This window comes from Ascidiella aspersa, chromosome 4 (assembly GCF_963924565.1).
Source record: "Ascidiella aspersa chromosome 4, kaAscAspe10.2, whole genome shotgun sequence".
Taxonomy (NCBI): Eukaryota; Metazoa; Chordata; class Ascidiacea; order Phlebobranchia; family Ascidiidae; genus Ascidiella; species Ascidiella aspersa.
This window is the reverse complement of record NC_139450.1, coordinates 20,989,865-21,012,586: the sequence shown is the minus strand read 5'-3', so window position 1 is coordinate 21,012,586 and position 22,722 is coordinate 20,989,865. Positions and strand designations below refer to the sequence as shown.

The following is a 22,722-nucleotide window of genomic DNA, read 5'->3' as shown; positions in this document are numbered from 1 at the left end:
TAATATAGTAGAACCGCGCTATAACCCCCTAGCAAAATATACAAAAACCGCACACCCTGTCTAGTTATTATGTGGCCCGAAAAAAAAAATTTTTTTTTTGGACACATGTTGTTTTTGTCCGAATTATTTTTTTTTTTTTTCAGTCAATTTTTTTGTTGTTCACTTTTGACAAGGAAAAAAACATAGTTGGAACATGAAATTTTCACAACTGGTAAATACCCTCCCAAAGTTGTTTCTAATATAAAATTTTTGTGCACAAGATCTAAGGGGAGGTTTTTAGGGGGGCAAAACTGTCATTTTTTGTTAATTTTGGTTTTAAGCACTTTTCAGAGATAAAAAAATGTAACAAAATCTGATATATTTATGTATGATGGATACATGACATATACAATGCTAAGTAACAAAATTTTAAACCTTACCCCTGAACTTTTCATCCGGGGGGTCAAAATGCACAACACTTTAGGAAATTTCAATGATATATTTACACTAGAAGGAAATGACATAAACATCTGAAAATTTCACAAATGTTAGAGAACCATTTAAAGCTGATGTTAAAATAAACATTTTACCTCTTGAAAAAAAGGGGAGTAATTTAGGGGGGTAAAATTAAAATTCGGCCGTTTTTGTGTTTAGAGGTGTCTAAAAAACTAAAGAAAACATTGTTAAATAGTTTTCAATTATAAAGACAAATTATAGATTGCTCTTCAGGCCAATTTTGAACTCCAATTTAAAATAATTAACCTATGGGGGAAAATAACTAAACAAAAATATAGAAATTAAAGTGATTTCATTCATAGAATAAAAACTGGAAAGTGGTGTACACTGCCTCCACAATTTTTCATTTCAATCTGCGGCGGTAAAATATGTTGTTTTGTAAAAGCAATAAGTTAATTTACTAAGCCTTTTTTTAAAAGGCAAGTCGCACGCGCTTAGTTTCACTGAGACAAGCCACTTCGCACAATGAATGTTGCACGCGCTGGACAAAAAAAGCACAGTAGGCAGCCAGACGCTTCGCGGCCAGAATAAAGCAAGCGATATGAACAAATTCTGCATTGAAGGTTTTCTGCCGCTAGGTTAGAGTATATAGCTGTAAAGAACTAAATCGAGTACGTCACACTATTGACTTTTGTCCCCAATGAGAGGCGTACAGGGGTGCAAGAAAAAATTGTCAAATATTTTTTAATTATAAAGACAAGTTATAGGTTTGCTTCGCAGCCAAATTTATATTAAGACCACTGGCAATCAATCTTGTAAAAGTGCACCATGTCCAACCTATAACACGCAACTTCGGGCCACATCCGCTTTTGCCTGCTAAAGCACCGAAACTGGAAGCACAACATTGGGAGTATATTGACACTGACAAATAAGACCCGTTGAAAGAATATAGAATAACTAAGGAATAACACCCTGGTAAAGTATAGTGGAACTGCGCTATACCCCCCTGGTATAATATAGTAGAACCGCGCTATAACCCCCTAGCAAAATATACAAAAACCGCACACCCTGTCTAGTTATTATTTTTTTTTTTTTTTTTTTTTTTTTCAGTCAATTTTTTATGGCTCACTTTTGACAAGGAAAAAAACATAGTTGGAACATGAAATTTTCACAACTGTTAAATACCCTCCCAAAGTTGTTTCTAATATAAAAAAAAAAATTGCCTAGGTTCTAAGGGGTGGTTTTTAGGGGGGTAAAACTGTCATTTTTTGGTAATTTTGGTTTTCGGCACTTTTCAGAGATGAAAAAATGTAAAAAAAATCTGATATATTTATGGATGATGGATACATGACATATACAATGCTAAGTAACAAAATTTTAAACATTAGCCCTGAACTGTTTATCCGGGGGGTCAAAATGCACAACACTTTAGGAAATTTCAATGATATATTTACACTAGAAGGAAATGACATAAAAATCTGAAAATTTCACAAATGTTAGAGAACCATTTAAAGCTGATGTTAAAATAAACATTTTACCTCTTGAAAATAGGGGAGTATTTTAGGGGGCAAAATTAAAATTCGGCCATTTTTGTGTTTAGAGGTGTCTAAAAAACTAAAGAAAACATTGTTAAATAGTTTTCAATTATAAAGACAAATTATAGGTTGCTTCACAGCAAAATTTTGACCTTCAACTCAAAATAATTAACCCATGGGGGAAAATAATTAACCAAAAATATACAAATTAAAGTGATTTTTTGATGGAAAAAAAATTGCAAACAAAGTGGTGTACACTGCCTGGCAGATTTTTTATTTAAACTTGCGGCGGTAAAATATGTTGTTTTGTAAGAGCAATAAGTTAATTCACTAAGACGAGACACTTTGCACAATGGATGTTGCACGCGCTGGACAAAAAAAGCACAGCAGGGAGCCAGCCGCTTCGCGGCCAGAATAAGGCAGGCGATATGAACTAATTCTGTATTGAAGGTTTTCTGCCGCTAGATTAGAGTAGATAGCTGTAAAGAACTTAATCGAACACATCACACTATTGATTTTTGTCCCCAATTAGAGGCGTATAGGGGTGCAAGAAAAAATTGTCAAATATTTTTCAATTATAAAGACAAGTTATAGGTTTGCTTCGCAGCCAAATTTATATTAAGACCACTGGCAATCAATCTTGTAAAAGTGCACCATGTCCAACCTATAACACGCAACTTCGGGCCACATCCGCTTTTGCCTGCTAAAGCACCGAAACTGGAAGCACAACATTGGGAGTATATGGACACTGACAAATAAGACCCGTTGAAAGAATATAGAATAACCAAGGAATAACACCCTGGTAAAGTATAGTGGAACTGCGCTATACCCCCCCTGGTATAATATAGTAGAACCGCGCTATAAACCCCTAGCAAAATATACTAAAACCGCACACCCCGTCTAGTTTTTATTGTTTTTTTTTTCAAGATACAATATGCCTGAAAAACAAGCGACCCCAAAAAATAATCAAGCGACCCAACTTTGGGTCGCGACCCATGTGTTTGGAACCACTGCGCTAGGCTATATCCTGATATGTGGCCTTTTTCGTAAGGTCTCCTTTGGGTTAACTCAAGCATAGCAAAAAAAGTTCAGTTTCATGTTATGTCAGTGTCTTGGATTTTCTATTTGATATGAATTCCAACCAGATTTAAATAAATTCTAAAAATACACCAACGCATTTGCGTTTTAAGTTACAGTGAATTTTTTAGTTTGTACTAGTTTTTAATTCTATCCGCAAGAGGTTGCCTGGGGCAAAAATTGGAGAAAAATTAAACAAAACAAATGTTTTTTCAAAGCTACGTCACAGATGCAAAGTTTTTAGTTATGTATCATCAAGCATGTATACCATTCCACTGGTATTCGGGGTTAGTTTTCTTCCTAATTGTTTGATATGCAAAACTTGATATACATTTTTGGTAAAAAAAATTCATACACCATTGAATTATTTGTTACAACCATTTTCCACCACCAATGCAGAGCAAAACACAATACATGAAAACATAAATAAAAAATACTGCTGTAAAATATCGCATTAAAACATGACAAAAATTTTCCCACGACCACTAGACACTTTTCTTCTTGTCGGGAATAAAAAGTCTGACACAGTGATGAAAGTCGGACACAAAAAAGTTAAAACCGTTAGTTAAGTTACTAATGCATACTTTTGGTGGTCAGAAATTATTTTAATCTTCGTTGCCATTGCATGTTACATTACAATGTGTCCATGTGAATTTGCTCGCCTCGTGTTATAGTCGATGATTTAAAAAAACGAATGTGGCAATTAAAAAGTAACCAAATAATGTGGTTACAGATGGCGAACATCTTCGCTAGAGGGCTAAATAAAGCAAAAATAACTTTTTAGCAGTCATAACAGTTTTTTTTTATAATGACTAAACGTTCACTACTTGGTGATACACGTTTGGTAAATACAAATTTCATAACACGCGTTGTGCTGGTAGCATTTTTGACATTTCGAATATCTTGATTACTTTTCAAAATATTAAGAAGCGAATCCACTGATTCTAAGTAGGCCTATATATATTTTTCTATCGGGATTTGTGCCCCGATATTTCAATGTCGCGATCTTTTTTCAAGTATAGTATTTTACCAGGATTTAATTGTAAATGTCTGGCCACGTTCGTGTCTTGTGTGGAATGTGATGAAGAACCTTCATTATCCATACGTAATGTAGAATACGTTTGATTTGACATTGTATAGATATAACACCTGAACGACGTAACACATGTTGGCGGTCTTTATGTTGGAACTGATGTTTGTGTTTACGAACTGATATGTGTACCTTCGTGGCTGAAACTAAGCTTGACTTTATACCGCGGTGTTTCGAGCTACGAAGGCAGTACGTGTTGTTCATTGGAATTGATTTTTCTTACTACAACCATTATATTCCAACGTGATGTGCTGTTTTACATTTCGTGGTGATCGGAAAACATGCAGCATACATTGTAAAAAAGCAAATAAGCTGGTCGTCCGCAGACTGTCTATTTATCGAATTGGTTAACTCAGGGTGGTCCAAGGTTGACAGCATCGACAAAAACATTTCTGGCATATGCTTTGCGGGCCACATAAAGTGCTAAAGTGCTACATGCGTGTCAGCGGCGAATCAATGATTTTCGTTTGGTCGGGGCATAAAATGTTTAAAGTCTACGCCACAAAGCATGCTCAAAAAGTAACGTCGAAAGACACATAAGCTCTAGAAACTTTCTGCTATCGTCGAACTTATGCGCAAATTAAAATCGAATGATAAATATGATAAGACTGGCAAAATGGTGCGCGCGAAGCGCTAAAAAATTGCGTATTTGACGAAACTTTTGATTTAGGTTTTAAGCGTATAATGTTTTTAACTAGATCAATTTGACTGAAATGACATCATGAACGGGTCAGGGCTTTAGCCTTTAGTCATAGTGAAAACAATAATTTTCAGAAGCGCGATATATTTTATTGTTTATTTATTGTGGCAAAAATAGAAGCGCGATAGCCTATATTTTATTGTTTATTTAAGTGGCAAAAATAGTGATTTATCTAGGGCTTTTTATGTTGTGTTTATATTAAAAAGATGTAAAACAAAGCGCAAATATAACTAACAAAACGCAAATATAAAATTATTAAGGTTTGCAAAACAGCCATTTTAGAAAGTTGCATATAGGACGTACTGCGACTTTTAAACCGGTCTAACACAAATAAAAAATTAGGTGTCCTTGCCACCCCCTGGACACGAATTTGATGAGCGATAGCAAACTGGTTTATTTAATGGTGTAGCCGGAAAGATGTAATCACAAGCAAACAATTGCAGTATGCTTGCTGATCGTTAGTCATTTTTGTTTCTTTTGATTAAACCCTTAACAGTGCTTCGCGGGCCACGAACAATGATGTCGCGGGCCATATCTGGCCCGCGGGCCTGGGTTTGGACCACCCTGGGTTAACTAATTGCTTCCTACAATAATTGTAGGGCCTACAATGCAAATTTCATATATAGGCCTAACCTAAAAATCATTGTTGTGCACTGTGTCCAAAATGGATCGAATAAATGGCCAGCCTGCATTTATCTCATTAAAATCAGGGAAGACATAAGGCCGCACAAAGTAATGTTAATTGAACAAATCGAGCAGTTACCTCTTATCACCAAAACGTTGTTTGTCATAACGACTTTTAATTCCAAAAAAGAAAAAATTCTCGCGTTTTTATTACGCAATAATAGAAAATTGACTTTCCGTAGACTCGTCAAGTAACTTGAACAAAATAATAAAATTTAATTTACATTATTTAAAATCTGAAACCAAAGTGATCTTGGTAAGGATTAATAAGGTATTTTATAGCAGCATCTCTGTATTATTAGTGAAAAAAAAAAACTTGTTGTAACAAATAATTCAATAGTGTATAAATGTTTTACATAAAAGTTATAACGAGTTTAGAAAACGGGTCTTCGTTAATCAAGTAGCCACCATGCCTATTTGTGTTAGAAAGGGCCATTATACAGGAGCTATGCTTCAGGAATAATGGCGACGTCATAAACAAGACTGGTTCACTGAAGTAAATATCATTACCACCACAGTTGTTAAACTCGCTTGCATTATTCTTGCTCTTTATACTGCCATTTTTTGTTTTACAACGTGTAACAGCGACCCCAAGACAATCTCTTGCAACCTTCTTTGGGGTCGTGATCCCCTGGTTAGAAACCGCTGTGATAAACACATCAGAAATATTTTTTAATTTGGTGTGGATGTTTTCGGATAGCATATGCATCTTACCGTAAGGCTATAAAACAGATAATTTAGAAAATTCCCAGCCTAGGAGACGGGGATGCAAACATTTTTTGCACAATGTGCACAATGTGCGCAAAAAATGTGCACGCCATTTTAAAATGCCTTCAAAAATGTGAGCACTTTTTTAACAATGTGCGCACATTTTGAACTGCTTTTAAGAATGTGAGCACTTTTCTTTCAAAATGTGCGCACATTTCAAAGTGCTTTTAAAAAAGGGCGCATTTTTTTTCAGAATGTGCGCACATTTTGAAATACCTTTAAAGAATGAGCGCACTTTTCTTTAAAAATGTCCGCACATTTTAAGTACCTTGAAAAAAGTGCGCACCTTTTTTTAGAATGTTCGCACATTTTGAAGTGCTTCAATATATATGTACACCCTTTGGAGAGGTACGTGACGATCATTAATGATTTCAACTAAAGTAACATTGTACAGATAACTCAAAACCTTTTTAATCTTGTTTTCTATTAATTTAGTAAGTGATATGATCTCTGTATTTTTGTGAAAACAAACTAGATACAATTCTATCCTAGTTAAAATACAACTATTGCCTTTTAAAATCCTGTTTATACGTTTATTGTCGACAAACCCGATACAACAAAAGCTTGAAAAGAGGGGAGTCAAAGCTAGCTTGAGCCCTACATACCAGCATCAACACTGCGCCATAATACCAATATCACGCTGAAAACAGTGTGTCAGAAACACATTTTCTTTAATACTAACAACATAGAAACGGCACCCAATTTACAAAAGTTTACAAATAAACTCCAAAATGTGTCAGTCTTTTTTTTTTTTTTTAGGCTAGACAAGCTAAAAGGGACTAAATAGTAAAAGTAAAAATCTACATCAACCAGACGAACAGTCTTGACTTGGCTAATCCTGTGACAAATTCTGAAATACAACATTTTAAATGTAAAGTTAGGTGATAACATTTAAATATACAATTATCAAAATAGATTCGAAAATACCTAAATGTTGATATTTTCATCATGTCTCAAATGACACAAACTGGACACTTTGTTCCACCTCTGATAAACATAAATTGCATTTTTGCCAACTTTCTGTTAGCTCCCCAAGGTCTTTTTCACTTTTTATAAACATTGTTTTGAAATACTACATAAAATTAAACCAAAATAGTTGTTCATTTAGTTAAGTTACACAAACGACTGACTCTAAAACGCACGACCTAAATATTAAAGTTCCAATTGTCACTAAAATATAGTCTCAAAATGTGCACATTTCTACCAAATGGAAACAAGCAGCTCGAAATTTCATCGTGTAATATCTTCGGAAGTAAACAATATTTCGAATCTAACTTAGCCAGCAATCAGACTTTTATTAAAAAAATAAAAAAAATATTAATATGCACATTTATTTCCCCGCTTTTAAATATGTGCACTTTCCGTTAGAAAAATTGTATTTACTTTAACTACGGCGGATGCGCAACCTGGGCGAACTTGGCGCGCCGGAATTGGTTTGGGCAATATCTCCAAAATTTGGAACGATATAAAGTTGAAATTTTTACACAGTCTTTGTATTGCCTACACCTTTCCAGCAATCACACTTGCGAAAAATTTTGAAAAAAAATTAATATTCAAAAATATTAAAATTAATATTCAGCGATATTAACCCTTAGATATTGCCCAAAACCAATTCCGACGCGCCAAGTTTCGCTCAATTCTTATAAGTCTATTTTGATTTTGCCATGAGCACATTCTGAGCAAAAAGTGCGCACATTTTTGAAAGCACTTTAAAATGTGCGCACATTCTGAAAGCACTTTAAAATGTGCGCACATTCTGAAAGCACTTTAAAAAGTGCGCACATTCTGAAATAATGTGCGCACCTTCTGAGAAAATTGCGCACATTTTTGGAGGCACTTTAAAACGTGCGCACATTCTGAAATAATGTGCGCACATTCTGAAAAAAAGGGCGCACATTTTTGGAGGCACTTTAAAATGTGCGCACATTCTGAGAAAAAGTGCGCACATTTTCAAAAGAGTGCGCACATTGTGCAAAAAACCTCGACGTCCCCTGTTGCAACCTAGAGCTTAATTGTTCGCGAATGCGCTTCCTTAATTGTTCGCGAAATGCGCTTTCCTCTGTGCGCTACAGATAGACCTGTCACACCCTTGGTAGCACTTTAGATTGTCCTTATAATAAAGAGGAAAACCAACCCTAAACACCATTGGAATAGTAGACATGCTTATGACACATAATTACAAGTTTGGCATTTGTGACGTAGATTAGAAAAAAAAAATCGACAAAAATAACCAATCGAGATCATTTTTTTGTATTGCCAAAGAGAATAAAAATAAAGAGTTTTTTTTTCAAACAACAGCGTACCCCGAAAACGAAGTTTAGGTTTCTGACGCAATAACCAAAAGTTTGTATACAGTGACTGCATTTGAAGGTTTATAAATCACCATTACTTAGACAAATAAAATTCAAATATTGCACCAGTGTTTTAATGACTTCGTCAATTACGTCAATTACTAGGCCTACACTTAAGTCACTGTTGTCAAATTACTCATCTTACTAAATATTTTAGACAAATGACTTGAAATGAAAGTGTATTAATATTGGGTTATTCATCCTAATTTTTGCGCGTAACACAATTCGCTTGCTGTTAGTTTTTATTTTCAGTTTTTGGTATTTTTAAGTTGAGTTATTGCTCATAATCGGACGAGTTAATCAATTTCAATAGCTTAAGGTGTAATTTCCTTGGCATTTTTTTTATGCCAAGGATTTGAATTGGAATTGACTTGCTTTAATTATGACTTTGACCTGTTATTTATTCAAAATGACTTGACTTTCAGTTACACTGCATTGCACTAATAACTCATAAATATAAGTGTTTCTAGTTTCAGAGAAATGGTAGTGGTGGAAGTGGGTGCAACTGCGCAATAATGCTCATTACCGATGGAGCTCCAGAAAACTACCAATGGATCTTTGATCAAGCCGCTACCGAGAAGAACGTTACGGTGGGTGTTACTTTATTCTTTGCGATCTCGCCCTTCCTTATATTACTTGTGTGATATATTATGTCTCTAGTGCTACAATGATGAGAATGCTGAGTGTTATCCTACTACCTAATTGAATGATAAACAAACAAGTCAATATCTGTTATAATTAAATAAACTTATACCGCGATTACTTGTTTAAGTTAAAAGTTACGTAAATACGTTAGTGTATGTACGCAACCAAGATAAAAGACTAACAAGCTATAATATAAGGGCTAGAGCTCCTTACTGCTTGAGGTACAAATAAAAGGCAAAACCAAGATTAAAATGATATATATCAACACATGAATATGAGACCTAGGAAATCATACATCACTTAAACACTAAGTTTAGACAACAAACCCAGCAATGTTTTGTAATTGTTTAATAGTTTTTTATACTGTAAAACTATGAACAGACGAACCGCAGATGCTCCTTTCGTCGTCAGGCAATCGACCTGTTGTTCTTTAATGTCCATCCACAATACCGAAGTGATTTGCTTTTGTGAAATAATTTTCCTTAGTGATCTGATATATATTCTTAAACGTTTGTTGTAGAATACACAGACGAAAACAGATAATGGTTATACGTAACACCTTCTATTGGCAAGCTTTCGTGTGTTATATCCTTGTACATGCTTTTATTTCATTGTGAACTCATATCAGAAAAGTCCATTTGACTTCGTTCCGGCTCACTTAGTTACAGGATCTATTTTGGCTCACCAAAACACATGATAAGCACCTCGGCTACCACCATCCATTCAATCAGCAAACGCTACATCTGTAAAAACAAAAGAGAAGTCCTAATCCGTCTTAGGAGCTGGTTGGATAATCCTTGTCAGGTTCTTCGCGATTGTGTTCTTCATAAATCACGTGCCAACCGCAGTGTCGATTAATGTGCATACCCATCTAAAAGACGTAAGGCTGGTTCACACTAGACGCGTCTAGCGTTAACGTAAAACGTTTTCGGTTGCGGAAAAGTTAAAATATTTCAACTTTGACGCTTTCGGTTAGAAGCGAGGAAATTTGCCGTTAACGGTGGCAACGCGTTATGTGTGAACATGACGACGTTAGCCGTTAAACGCTAACGCTAGACGTTAACGCGTCTAGTGTGAACCAGCCTTTACACTTTCGATTAGTGGAAAGTACTTTATTATATACTGCATTTATTTCCCAACTCTTTAGTTCATCCACCTTCGCTTCCTTCAAAGAAAATTAGTATAATAGTCTTCGTCCACATTAACGAGATCGGATTGGAATAATTTGGGATTCATAATTTTGTTTGATAACTATTTCTAAGTCCCTTAACTTTTCCAGATTTATCAAGGTCTTAATACCCTCAAAATTATTTGGAATGTAATATTCTACATTATTTCCATTCTTGTGTTTGCATTTTTCTTTCACAGCACGCACGGCTAAGTACCGGTACCTTAGCTTGACACATCTATCGCTTATGGACAAACTGGATTATCCTACTTAAGAGTCAGGTGCCTTTTGATAACAATTCAGTGCCTGTTGTATGAGAATATGTTGTGCCATTCTCTATTGTGCACCGTTTTGCCACATCGGGATTAGAATTGTCTTCACTTGCTGAAAAATATTCTGAAATTTGGTCTTCTTATTCGAAAGACTTTCTTTGAAAACTGCTTAATTTGTTTTTAAAATCTACTTCAGGAGAATACATATAATCATTAAATGATTTATTGCCACATACAGTTTTACTACATGCTGTACTAATATTAGCTGAAATCACTGTCTCAGTAACAAATATTTCATTTCGAGTACCCAATAAAGTTTGCTTTACAATGAAGTAAACAAAATTATATCATCAACATTTGTCTGTTCAGAACGTAAAAGTATCATTTAAAAAATGTTTCCTATGCCCTAATAATGCATCACACATAAAAAATTGAGTGGAATAATGATAGCCTAATAATTAAGAAGAAATATGAATGTATTTTTTTAAATATTTTTTATACATTTAAGTTTCCTATTATTCACATGTTATATGAAAGTATATTGTGCATAGTAAATATGTTGTTCTAAAAGTATAATGATTTTTTCAACATGACTTACTTATATGAACAGCTTGATCACATATGCAATACAAATATTTTACCTGGTTGTTAAAGTTATGTAATTTATCAACAACATAAGTACAAATCTCGTGTTAAACATCCACGTTTATGCACATGCTACCATGATATAGCATTGTCGTGCAGCTTTCAGATAATAACGCCAATCGAGTTTATGATGTTTAAAATTGGATTCTAGCCAGCTGGGAAGTGGAAAATAATTTAAAATAACGGAGTGCTACGAAATTAACCAACAAAAGTAGAATACTATCGAATACTGATTCTAAATGAGCATCCCATTCCTGGGGAAGTCATCAATCTTGTTAAGGAGTTTCAGCAGGATTATTTAATGAGCCATATGATGCTAGAAAAAATGGGTATGTGTTTGTGAAAATCGAAGTTATCGAAAGCAGCGTTGTCAAAAGCGTCTTATTTTATGTGCTTAGAACAAAGCTTACCATTATTTTAAAGTGAAACATCCAGAAGTTAAAGTTGGGTTTACGAAATTCACCACATTTCTACCAAATCATGTGGTGTTACCTGGCGGCGGCAAAACTCAAAATGTGTTATCATCCATCAAAACATAAAACTTATGATAAAGTAAACATAAATTCTGACTTTTTTTCTGAAAATTGTATCATCATTTTCTAAGTTTTTCCAAACGAAATCCCAGTTAAACAGGGTGCTTTTTAAATGACTGTGGGGAGTGTCATCACACACCGCATCATTTAAAAACTAATATCGAAGATTATTTGGACAAAAACTTTGTTCTTAATCTATTATATAAACCATGGCAATCAACTGACTGAGCAACATTCGAAACAATTACCCAGTCAACAGAAGACTGTGTTAAATTTTGCTCACAAATTCAAAAGCTGCAGAGGCATGACTTTATTGCCAAACAACAGGCCAGTTACTTAGAAAGTTAAATAATACAATTACCTCTGATTCTGCAATTGTGATTGGTAATTTTGCAGAAAATTATTCATTTGGGTTGCAATATAGGCCTACAGTCCAAGCCAGACCAGCAGCCAGTCCACAATACACCCCTTAATTGTTTATTACAGACCAGAAAGCTTAGATGCCTTATTGCATTTTAATTTGTAGTAATTTTAGACTGCTTGAAGCACGACACAACAGCAGTGCATTGATTCAAGAAACACTTGGTATGATTTCTTAAAAGCAAAAGTTCTTTAAAAAACTACACTACTTCAAGATGGAGAAGCATCACTATATAACAAAAACTTCATTAATTTAATATTTCAAAGGAAAACTTTGGAGTTGATGCAGAGCAAATCTTTTTCCGCATATAATTGAAAGGGACAATGCGATAAAAAAATTCAAACACGAAATCAACTTTGTGAATGTGCAAAAGCACACATTCCCTAAGTGCCACTTTGCTTTGTGCCAGAGCAGAGAAACAGCACCGCTTTAAATAGGCTGTAGCAATTAAATACACTTAAAAGTTCCAAGCTCACAGTTTCAAAAGGGCAATCATGGTAAATTGTAAAGGAATATTCTCTAGTAAAGGTAAAACCTGCGAAAAACGAGTGTCTTTCTTACCTTGTTCAGAAAACATTTCTGGAATAATGTAGAAGGATATATAACAGTAAACTATGATAACAAATGGTGACTGGCAATTATAGTAAATTCCAACAGTGAAACAGATTACAGCAACGTCAAGTTTTTACATCCCGCTGGTCCATCCCCTTTATTTTCATATTCATTAACCAAAGTTTTTTAAATTATTACATTGCAACCATTTGTTCAAGTGTCAACCCTAAAATCACAACTGGCACAGAATACACCTTGCCCAGTAAGTGTAACGTCAAGCAAGAAACCCTACAACTCAAGTTAAAAAAAACAACAACAATATAGTTAAGTTTTCTACTATTTTAAATTGTGTATTAGGCCTACTGTTTTTAAGTGCAATATTTGCTTTTTCTTCTGTTTGTGAAACGCACATACTGTGGCAAAAATATATGTGAATTTGTTATCGCATGATATAGTAAATTGAAGCGACATAGTAGTGTGCATAGCAAGCACACCAAATACTACTACAACAATTTTTTTTTAATCCATATTTATTCCACTCCAATTTTGTGTGTTCTGCTTCACAATAATATAGTCCATATTTAGCCTAAAAAATTGTTTTTTTAAGATGATGCTTTTACGATATGAACCCTTATGATAAAAAAATATATTGTTTATTTGGTTGTAATTCAAACTTTTTAAATTAACTCGTAAAGTTAGAGATCTAACTATTAGGCCTTCTTGCAAAAAGTGCTTCATTTGTTTTATCTCGAAAAGTATTTCAATTTTAGCATAATTTGAAGAAACAAAGAGTAAGTGATTAGGGATTATAGTAGGTGTACCATTTTTTCAAGTCATGCTTTAGGAGTTTAGGGGTTGGTGATTTGATATGAAAAGGCCTTCATCAGGCCTTTCCAGCAAATAAGTCAATAAGGCTTTTGCATTCTATGTGGACATCTCGCTGACCAGTGCATTTTTGAGTCACAAATGACACAATTTGAAACTTAAAAAAATCATATTTGCTTTCCTCCTTCCTCCATGATCATTGTGATGTTTGGTCACAAAGCATTTTAATCAACTATAGCATCATCAATGGTATTTGAAATGATCCGTTTTAAAGCACTGTTTATTTTGGTATATGTTCGTTTTTTGGTAAAGGTCAATGCTTACTTTTAAACCTACCCAAATTTAAACCTACCCAAACCCGCATCCTAACCCAAATAATGTTCGACTTTGTGGATTCTAGACCAGCCTCTCTGTCACAAGTTAGTATCTAACGAGTGTATGTAATATTCTTTCCTTATGCGCTAAACTTGTTGTTTTGTTTACGACTAGCCGCTCGTGGTACGTCATAATGCGCCAAAAGTGGCGTGACGTTAAACGATTTCGTCCGTCCGCGAAACGAACAGATAAAGCGGCGAACGGATTGAAAACCACTCCTTTTGACCGATTAAGAAACGAAAGAACTTAATTCATTTCAGCACCAAAACGACAGAGAATGAATTAACGAAACAGATTAGAATCCGGCTTAAACGTGCATATAAACGGGCTTAGTGACACACTAATTTTAGCCTTAGCAACTTTAAGCGAAAGGCAAGCCTTTCCCTCTTGCAGTAATGCCAACATGATGTTTACTATTTATATTTAAAACAAACCTTTATTGCTTTGCATGTAGTTTCGATTGCTGAAGGCTCAACATCTTTGCATGTTAAGGGTGTGATATACATTTTGCTTTAATTCGAAGCAATCTGCATTAAAGGAAGTCATAACTCTGTGTAACCTAAAAAAAACTTCCTGAAAATTTTAAACATAGTACAGTTAATATCACAAAACAAATAAAATAATAACTCTTTATCCTGCTAACACTAATTAACAATATGGCCTATGTACTGTTTAGAACAGGGCCGTGCAACCTGCGGCCCGCGGAACCAAATTATGTGGCTCGCGGTGTGCTTTGGTTTTTGGCCCGTACCACTAAACATTCAGGTAACTGTTAAAATATTGAAACTTCCTGACTGTTCCTTAGTCTAGGTTGCCTTATATAGCCTATGTAATATTTTAGTTTTTAGAATTAGAATAGAATGTGACCTGCTAACAAAATAAAACTACAAAATGCGTTTTGGATGCTGTTGCGAAAAGTGCACAACTTTGTGTGAAAGTGAACTGAGCGCTGTAATTTTTTTGTTCTTGAAATGCTTTAGAATAGCTACTTGTGGCCGTGTAAAGAAAGCATATTAAAAATGTCTGTTTAATCTTTTTTGCTCATTTGAAATGTAATTGCTTTATATTCAATTTCAATGTCCATGTTGTAAAAAAAAGAAACAAATTTGTCTCTGCGGATCTAAGTAGTTTTTCACCGAGAACATCTTGATCTAACTAAGTTTCCACAGCTGAGAAAATTTGTCGCTTTTAAGGTGGCATTGTTCGGTTCAACGTACGTGTGAGATCAGTTTTTTGTGGTAGTCACTAACACAGTGGTAGGCCAACTGTGAACCTCGAGTTATTTTTGAATAGCTTTTTTTGGTGTGGCATATAATGTTTTAAATTGGCTCAGATTGGAAAGACCCAGCATGGCAGTGTTTTGGTCATTAAGCGCCGTAGAATATTTCACCTTAAAACCAAATATCCCCCTGAATCCGCCACTGTTTTCGCAGTGGTTTTAAGTAGTGGGCCTTCTGAAAAGACTACTTTGGGCCGCAACAAAAGTTTACCGACCACTGCACTAACAGGTAGACGACGAGATACGCAAGTGGCCCGTGGTCTAATCCGAATACACATATTTGGCCCGGCAGTATGAAAGGTTGCACGCCCCTGGTTTAGAATAAAGCTATAATATTGCTAATCGAAAAGCATTTTGCATTAGCGGCGAGGAAATATATTCACAAGAAATATGCGCAACAACGGATCAAGGATTAACTTGGATATACCCAATTATACCCATGCAGTTTCACTTTTCTGCCAACAGTAATTATAAACAAACGATAACCGTAATAAGAAAAACCTACTGATTTCTAAACCTAATACGATTGACCAACACAGATAGTTGGTAGGCCTAAAGGAGTAGCCAATTTACAGTTTACAACTTTCAGTTATAAACCCACAAACCCACGCCATGTGCTTTTCGCAAGCAACATTTTGCGAAACTACAGGTAGAACCGTTACATTGTTACGTCATCAACATAGAAATTAAATATATCGTTGTAACATTATTATTTATTTAAGTGATATGGGTTCCCGGTTCAAACCTTAATATAGCACTCTGTACCCAGCATACTTTTCACAAATATTGATTCTGATTGAATAACGATCCTTAGATTCGAATTCAAACTGATATCCATATAATTCTATGTTTTACCGCGAATGGTCGCGCCTATAAAGTTTGTATGTTTGTTTATATTAGAATCTCCCGGAAAATAAATCAATTACATTACAGCATGGATGCGGCTGTGCAGTATGGATGTTTGTTTGTGTGCAATGCAGTTTGGGGGTTTCCTATAAACCCAAAGCTTTCTTGGTTATGTCCTTGAAATTCTTTAAGAAGAGTATTATATTTAAATAACACTTCTTGCGTTAACTGGGAAATGCCACGACACTTTGCTCGGTGTACCGAGGTTTAGCAGTGAAGTTTTTTACTTAAGTTTTCAAAAGATGTCGTCAAAATAGTAGTTTTCTTAAAAAGTGTATAGTTTTGGCTTTTCGTAGGCCTATAACCCAAGCTTTCTCGGTTGTGTCTAAATTCATGTAAAACCCAAATTATTTGATATTTAAAACAGGTTTTTCCCAAACATTTTGGGAATTCAAGTTTGGGTTTGCCCGGAACCCAAATTTGTTTTGGAAACTACCCAAATAATTTGGGTAGGAAACCCCAATCTATTTGGGTTTCTCAATATAATACCTAAATTTTACCTTTCAAGTACCCAATTTTGTTTACAGTGTAAGACACAAGTTGAGGCTGGAATTTTCGGCCCATATCTGTTTTTGCTTGCAGAAACATGTTAGAGAAAACTATAGAAAACGTTTATACTAAACCACAAACCTAATAATATTTGAAAGCAACCCTGATGAACAACACTATTCATAACGGTCCACTAACACCTCCCCCCAAAAAAAAATAAAAAAATCAAATAAACAAAAACTAAACTTTGAAAATATAACCCCTTGATAAAACATACAACAACCAAAACCCCCTCTAGTTTAGGGTTTTTTGTCCCCCAAGCTATGGCCCCTAGGGTTGAAGACTAATAAACCTCCAATACGCACCTACATACTACTATTTGTCTGAAAATTTGAAAGTTGTACGATGTATACTTTTTCTATAAAGCTCCGGACGAAAATCGGCCCAAAACATGCCATAGCAAACCATAGCAAAGATTTTTTGTCCCCCAATCAAAGGCACTAGGGGTGCAAATTCATAAACCTTTTATACGAACCTACATACCACTATACGTCGTGTCTGAAAATTTGAAAGTTCTACGGTTATACTTTTTCTATAAAGCTCCGGACCAAAAAAGAATAAGAGCAAAAACAAGATATGTCCCGAAAAATAAATTTTCGGTTCATATCAATACGGGGAAAAACAAAATTTGTCCCGAAAATAAATTTACGGCCCATAAAATTTGACCAAAACCAAGATATGTCCCGAAAATGAATTTTCGGCCCATATAATAAGATTCGCGCGAAACTTGACATATTTTTGCATCTACTTAGTTAAAACAGAAAAATAGTTTGGGGAAAGTGGGACCGGGCTACTCAACTAGTTTCAGAGGTTAAGGTTAACTATTTTATCGTTGTGCGAATGTGTCGTTGAGGTGGTCGTAAGAAAATCTGACTATTTTAGTTTCCAGAAAATGGCACCTAATTGTCGCGAAAGTAGTTGTTCATGTTTTAATTAAACATTTGTTAAAGTAAATACTTTGAATATCTGGATGCAGACCGCGGTTTACCATTTAGGTCGGCCCAGTTTAAGACATACTTATCTTGTCATATACTTTATGTAAAGCTTTTCTTTTTTTTAAATAATAAAAATAATTTTGTAACAAGAAATTCATATTTTTTGTTACCTATCTGTGTTTGAAAGAATATCCCTCCATAGGTTGAGTAAAAAATCCAAACCGATTTTGTTGTATATTTTAAAGATTCGCATATTTGCATACCTAGTTGGTCAGGAAAAAAACTACCTTCAACCTGTGAAGGAAATGGCATGCAACAACAAAGGATTTTTTACTCAAGTAGAAAGTCCGAATAGCGTCACAGAACAAGTTTTGGTAAGAATTCAGTGATTGCTGTAAGAAATCAGATAATGCAATAATAGTAAATACTAACAGAATTGAACAGTTTAACACATTTTGACATAATGTGAAACCAAAAATTTAATAAATACTGTAGAACAATACAGTATTTATTTTCAAACCTTGATTCATCTGTAAAATACAACGTTGTAATGATTTAATCATTGACTTGAATTAACAAAGACTTGGCGTAAATTTAAGTGCTTTATTTGAATACATTTTGGTAAGAATATGTTATTTAATCCAAAAATTAAATGTATTAAATGTTAACTCAAGTTGAAGATTGTTTTTATGTTAGTGCTGTTAATTGAATTTGTTGAAAATTTTTTACTTTGTTTGCCAATAACTTGGAATTGGGACTTCACTTGTTATTTATTCAAAATGACTTAAGTGGACTTAATCTATTTGGTAAACGATTGGATTAGGACATAAATCGCTGCAAATGACGTGACTGGGACTTTTAAAAGTAGTTTTAAATTTACTTGTTGCCAACGTTGGTATTATACAATAATAACATTTAATTTTTCTGTTTTATATTGTTTAAAAGCATCATGTAAACGTGATCAACAGACCGTTGGCACTAACTGGTGATCATCATACAATTTGGACAAAAGCTTACTATGATGCAAGTGGAGAACAGGTGATAGTACTTTTCGTCAATATCATACGCGGGGTATGGGAAAGGCCCCCCTAAACTTTTTCGTTATCTATTTTACCCATACGTAGGTGCAAATATTCGCATGTTATACATGGCTTTGGTAATATGTGTTAGGAAGTTTGTAACGTTGTCTATAAAATTATCATTACACTCATAAACAAAATCCTAGATCCGAGGCCTACGCCTGTGCTTTTTCAATACTTTTCAACTAAAATCTTCTGATGACGTAACTACATAGATAAATTAGCCATTATGCCTCAACGCTTATGACACTTTCCCTAAATCCACATTTACCGATTTCAGCCAACTTGACCGCAAGAAATACCTGGTGCCACGGCACAAATATGGCTATCTTAAGCAGGTTATTATAAAAAACGGCCTAAATGGTAAACCGGATGAAACAAATTTCTGTTGTTGATAATAACGAAATAGGTGCCAGGAACTGCTAAAAATCTCTCAGGAAAACTACGAGTAAGTCCGATTCCATTTTTAAATTTGTGTGTTCCAACAGCTTAGTCACATGTATTAAACCTGGGTCGGGAACCTACGGCTCACGAGCCATATATGGCTCTTTTTGTGACGCCATATGGCTCTTTTGATAAAAGAATCTTGCTTGCAGATAAATCTAAGCCAGGGGCGTGCAACCTTTCATACTGCCGGGCCAAATATGTGTATTCGGATTAGACCACGGGCCACTTGCATATCTCGTCGTCTACCTTTTAGTGCAGTGGTCGACAAACGTTTTGTTGCGGCCCAAAGTAGTCTTTTCAGAGCTACTTGAAGGCCCACTACGTAAAACTACTACGAAAACAGTGGCGGATTCAGGAGGATATTTGGTTTTAAGGTGAAATAGTCTACATATACGTGCGAAGCGCGAAAAATTTGCGTATACATAGAGTTAAAGTTGGCAAAAAATATAGTTTTACAGGCTCACAAGACCACATTTGGCACGTGGGTCTTTCCAAGCTGAGCCAATTTAAAACAATATATGCCACACCAATTGTTAAAATAAAGTCCAATGAATGTACGGCTATCATGCGGCCACCAACTACGGTACATGATAACACCAAGCTATTCAAAAATAAATCGTGGTCCACAGTTGGCCTACCACTGTGTTAGTGACTACCACAAAGAAAATTGCTCACACACGTACGTTGAACCGAACAATGCCCCCTTAAAAGCGACTAATTTTCTCAGCTGTGCAAACTTATTTAGATCGAGATGTTCGCGGTAAAAAAATACTTTTTAGCTGCGCTGTTTGTTTCTTTTTTTTTACAACTCACATGAACATTGAAATTGAATATAAAACAATTATATTTCAAATGAGCGAAAAAGATCAAACGGACATTTTTAATAAGCTTTCTTTACATGGCCATAAGTAGTTATTCGAAAGCATTTCAAGAACAAAAAAATTGCAGCGCTCAGTGCAATTCACTTTCACACAAAGTTGTTTTTCACAAAAGTAAATTTACATGCTATATAAGGCGACCTAGACTAAGCAACAGTCACGAAGTTTCAATATTTTAACAGTTACCTGAATGCTTAGTGGTGCGGGCCAAAAACCAAAGCACACCGCGGGCCACATATTTTGGTTCCGCGGGACGCATTTGCAGTGTTGTAATGACTTAAGTCAATGACTTGACTCAAGTGCACTTAAGTCACTGTTTTTAAATGACTTGACTTGACGTCTTTTCGGACAAATGACTTGACTTGACTTTAGTTTGAACAAATGACTTGGGTTGAAATAAAGCATTTCTTTAAGTATTTTATTTATAAAATTGAGCTATTTGTCCAAATTTTTGCACAAAAATCAAATTACTTGCTATATGTTCCGTTTTCCTTATTTTTTAGTTCAGTTATTGTTCATATTCATGCGAGTTTAAAAATTCTAATAGTATACGTTTTATTTTTATGGGGGATGACTTGAAGTTGACTTGCTCTAATTATGACTTGACTGGGACTTGACTTGCGAAACTGATGACTTGCACTGGGACTTGACTTGTTATTTATTCAAAAAGACTTAACTTGGACTTAAGTTATTTTACAAATAACTTGACTGGGACTTAAGTCATTTTAAAATGACTTGTTTACAACACTGCGCATTTGGCCCGCGGGCCGCAGGTTGCACGTCCCTGATCTAAGCCATCATTTCTCAGCATGATCTCAAATAAAACTGTACGCATCCACGGCCGCTTTCCTAACTTTGTTTTTCTTTTTTATTACACAAGTAGTAAATTTTTCGGCGCTTCGCGCGAATCCTATTTCTATTTTCGGGACTGTTATCCCGTTTGATGGAATCTCCTTATATCCAAAAGGACCTGCTTTTGGATGCGTAATGAAAGTTGTGCAAACTTAGCTAATTGATTTTTTCGTGCTTAGTATGTGCCGTCTTTTAAATGCGAACAAAATAAACCCCTGTTTAAATTGCTATTTTTTCCAACCTATAACTATAGATGTTGAAAAAGCATTATATGGCTCTTATGGAAATACAACGAAGAGTATTTTGCTGTTATGGCTCCCTCAGCTAAAAAGGTTCCCGACCCCTGTATTAAACGTATCTGTGTTTATTGAATAACAACAGAAAGGCAAAGAACTTACAGGAATTGGCAAATGTCCATGGCCCCGTACTAGCGATCCAGCTTATTTCATATTGTCTGTTACATTATGTTGGTTGAGTGCTAAGTTGGGCCATTTGTCCAGTTCAGTTGCACTGGCTTTTTGCCAACCCTGGCCAGTGGCCATGGTCAACGTTTTATGGTGACGACAAGGACTGCATTGGGTCATGTCATAAAGTTTAGTTATAAAGCTTAGTTTTGAATAATTGTAAGAAATGCAAATATGCACCTACAAGATGCCGAGTATGTTATTTTTTTGATCTCATAAAAATGACTAATACCTTTATAAAATGGGTGAAATATCACCTGCCAAAATATTAGTTAACGCGACGAAGGCCATGCACCCAAACGGTATCCCTGTTTTAACTAGTAAATTCTCAATTTTTTCGCGCTTAATGTTTCTAGGATGTCTCAGCCCATATGTCTTTAGGGCGTCGTACGTTCTATCGCTGCATTACCACAATATTTTAGGCTAATTGACTTTTAGAATGCTTTTCGAATTATGGCAAATTGTTACCTGATTTAAAAATAAAAACAATTAAACTTTGGTTAAAGTTTATCGATCGTTCGACCCTTTGTTTAAGATCCTTTGTTTCTGCGTTCAGAGCCTTGGTCTTATCAGCACGATAGCAAGTCCAGTATACAAAAACTCCAACCAACTTTCACCATCTTTGATTGGCGTTATGGCTATTGATGTGCCAATAAATGACATGCTGGATGCAATGCCTGTCAATACGTAAGTTTCGTGTAATTATTGCTTTTAGAATTTCATATTTCGTAAGTAGGCTATCTGTATTTTGTCAGCTCTTCGAAATATAAATTTATACTGCAATTCTCTGTTAAAGTAAATATACACCTGTTTTAAAATACCATAATTGCAGTAAAATAAAAATTGTGTTATTATATATATCGGGTTTAACAACGACTTAAAAACTACATGAATTAAATGTATAATATTTCACCTGGGCTGTCTAACGTAGATATTTAAACTGCATATTAACAGTAGTAAATCAAGACTGAAAAAAAACCACTTGATTGGTGCACCAACATCCAAAATCTGACTTTTTTTGGAAAACCGGATCATTTATTACAAGTTTTCGTAGTCAGTTGCCAAAATGCCCCACGAAATTTGTTAAGGCGTGGCGTGGCCAAGTGAGAGTATATGAAGGAGTAAAGTAATTGGATGATTCGTCAGTAGAGGTGGTTATGGAGATATTCTTGTTAACCATTAGAATGTTCGCATATGTAAACCTCATTTATGATATTATGCACATATTTTATAGCGTTACGTAATTGAATAAATTGT

At 34.9% G+C, this 22,722-nt stretch overlaps 1 protein-coding gene across 1 annotated transcript in view; it reads left to right on the top strand.

Moving 5' to 3' along the window:
• Positions 1 to 22,722, top strand: part of LOC146148625 (voltage-dependent calcium channel subunit alpha-2/delta-3-like) — a 101,334-nt gene that overhangs the window by 31,688 nt on the left and 46,924 nt on the right. Inside the window, exons 10-13 of the mRNA XM_083388080.1 lie at positions 9,111 to 9,230; positions 17,991 to 18,119; positions 18,691 to 18,783; positions 22,022 to 22,152. Coding sequence (XP_083244206.1) covers positions 9,111 to 9,230; positions 17,991 to 18,119; positions 18,691 to 18,783; positions 22,022 to 22,152 — 473 coding nt within the window. The remainder of the gene's footprint in view (positions 1 to 9,110; positions 9,231 to 17,990; positions 18,120 to 18,690; positions 18,784 to 22,021; positions 22,153 to 22,722) is intronic.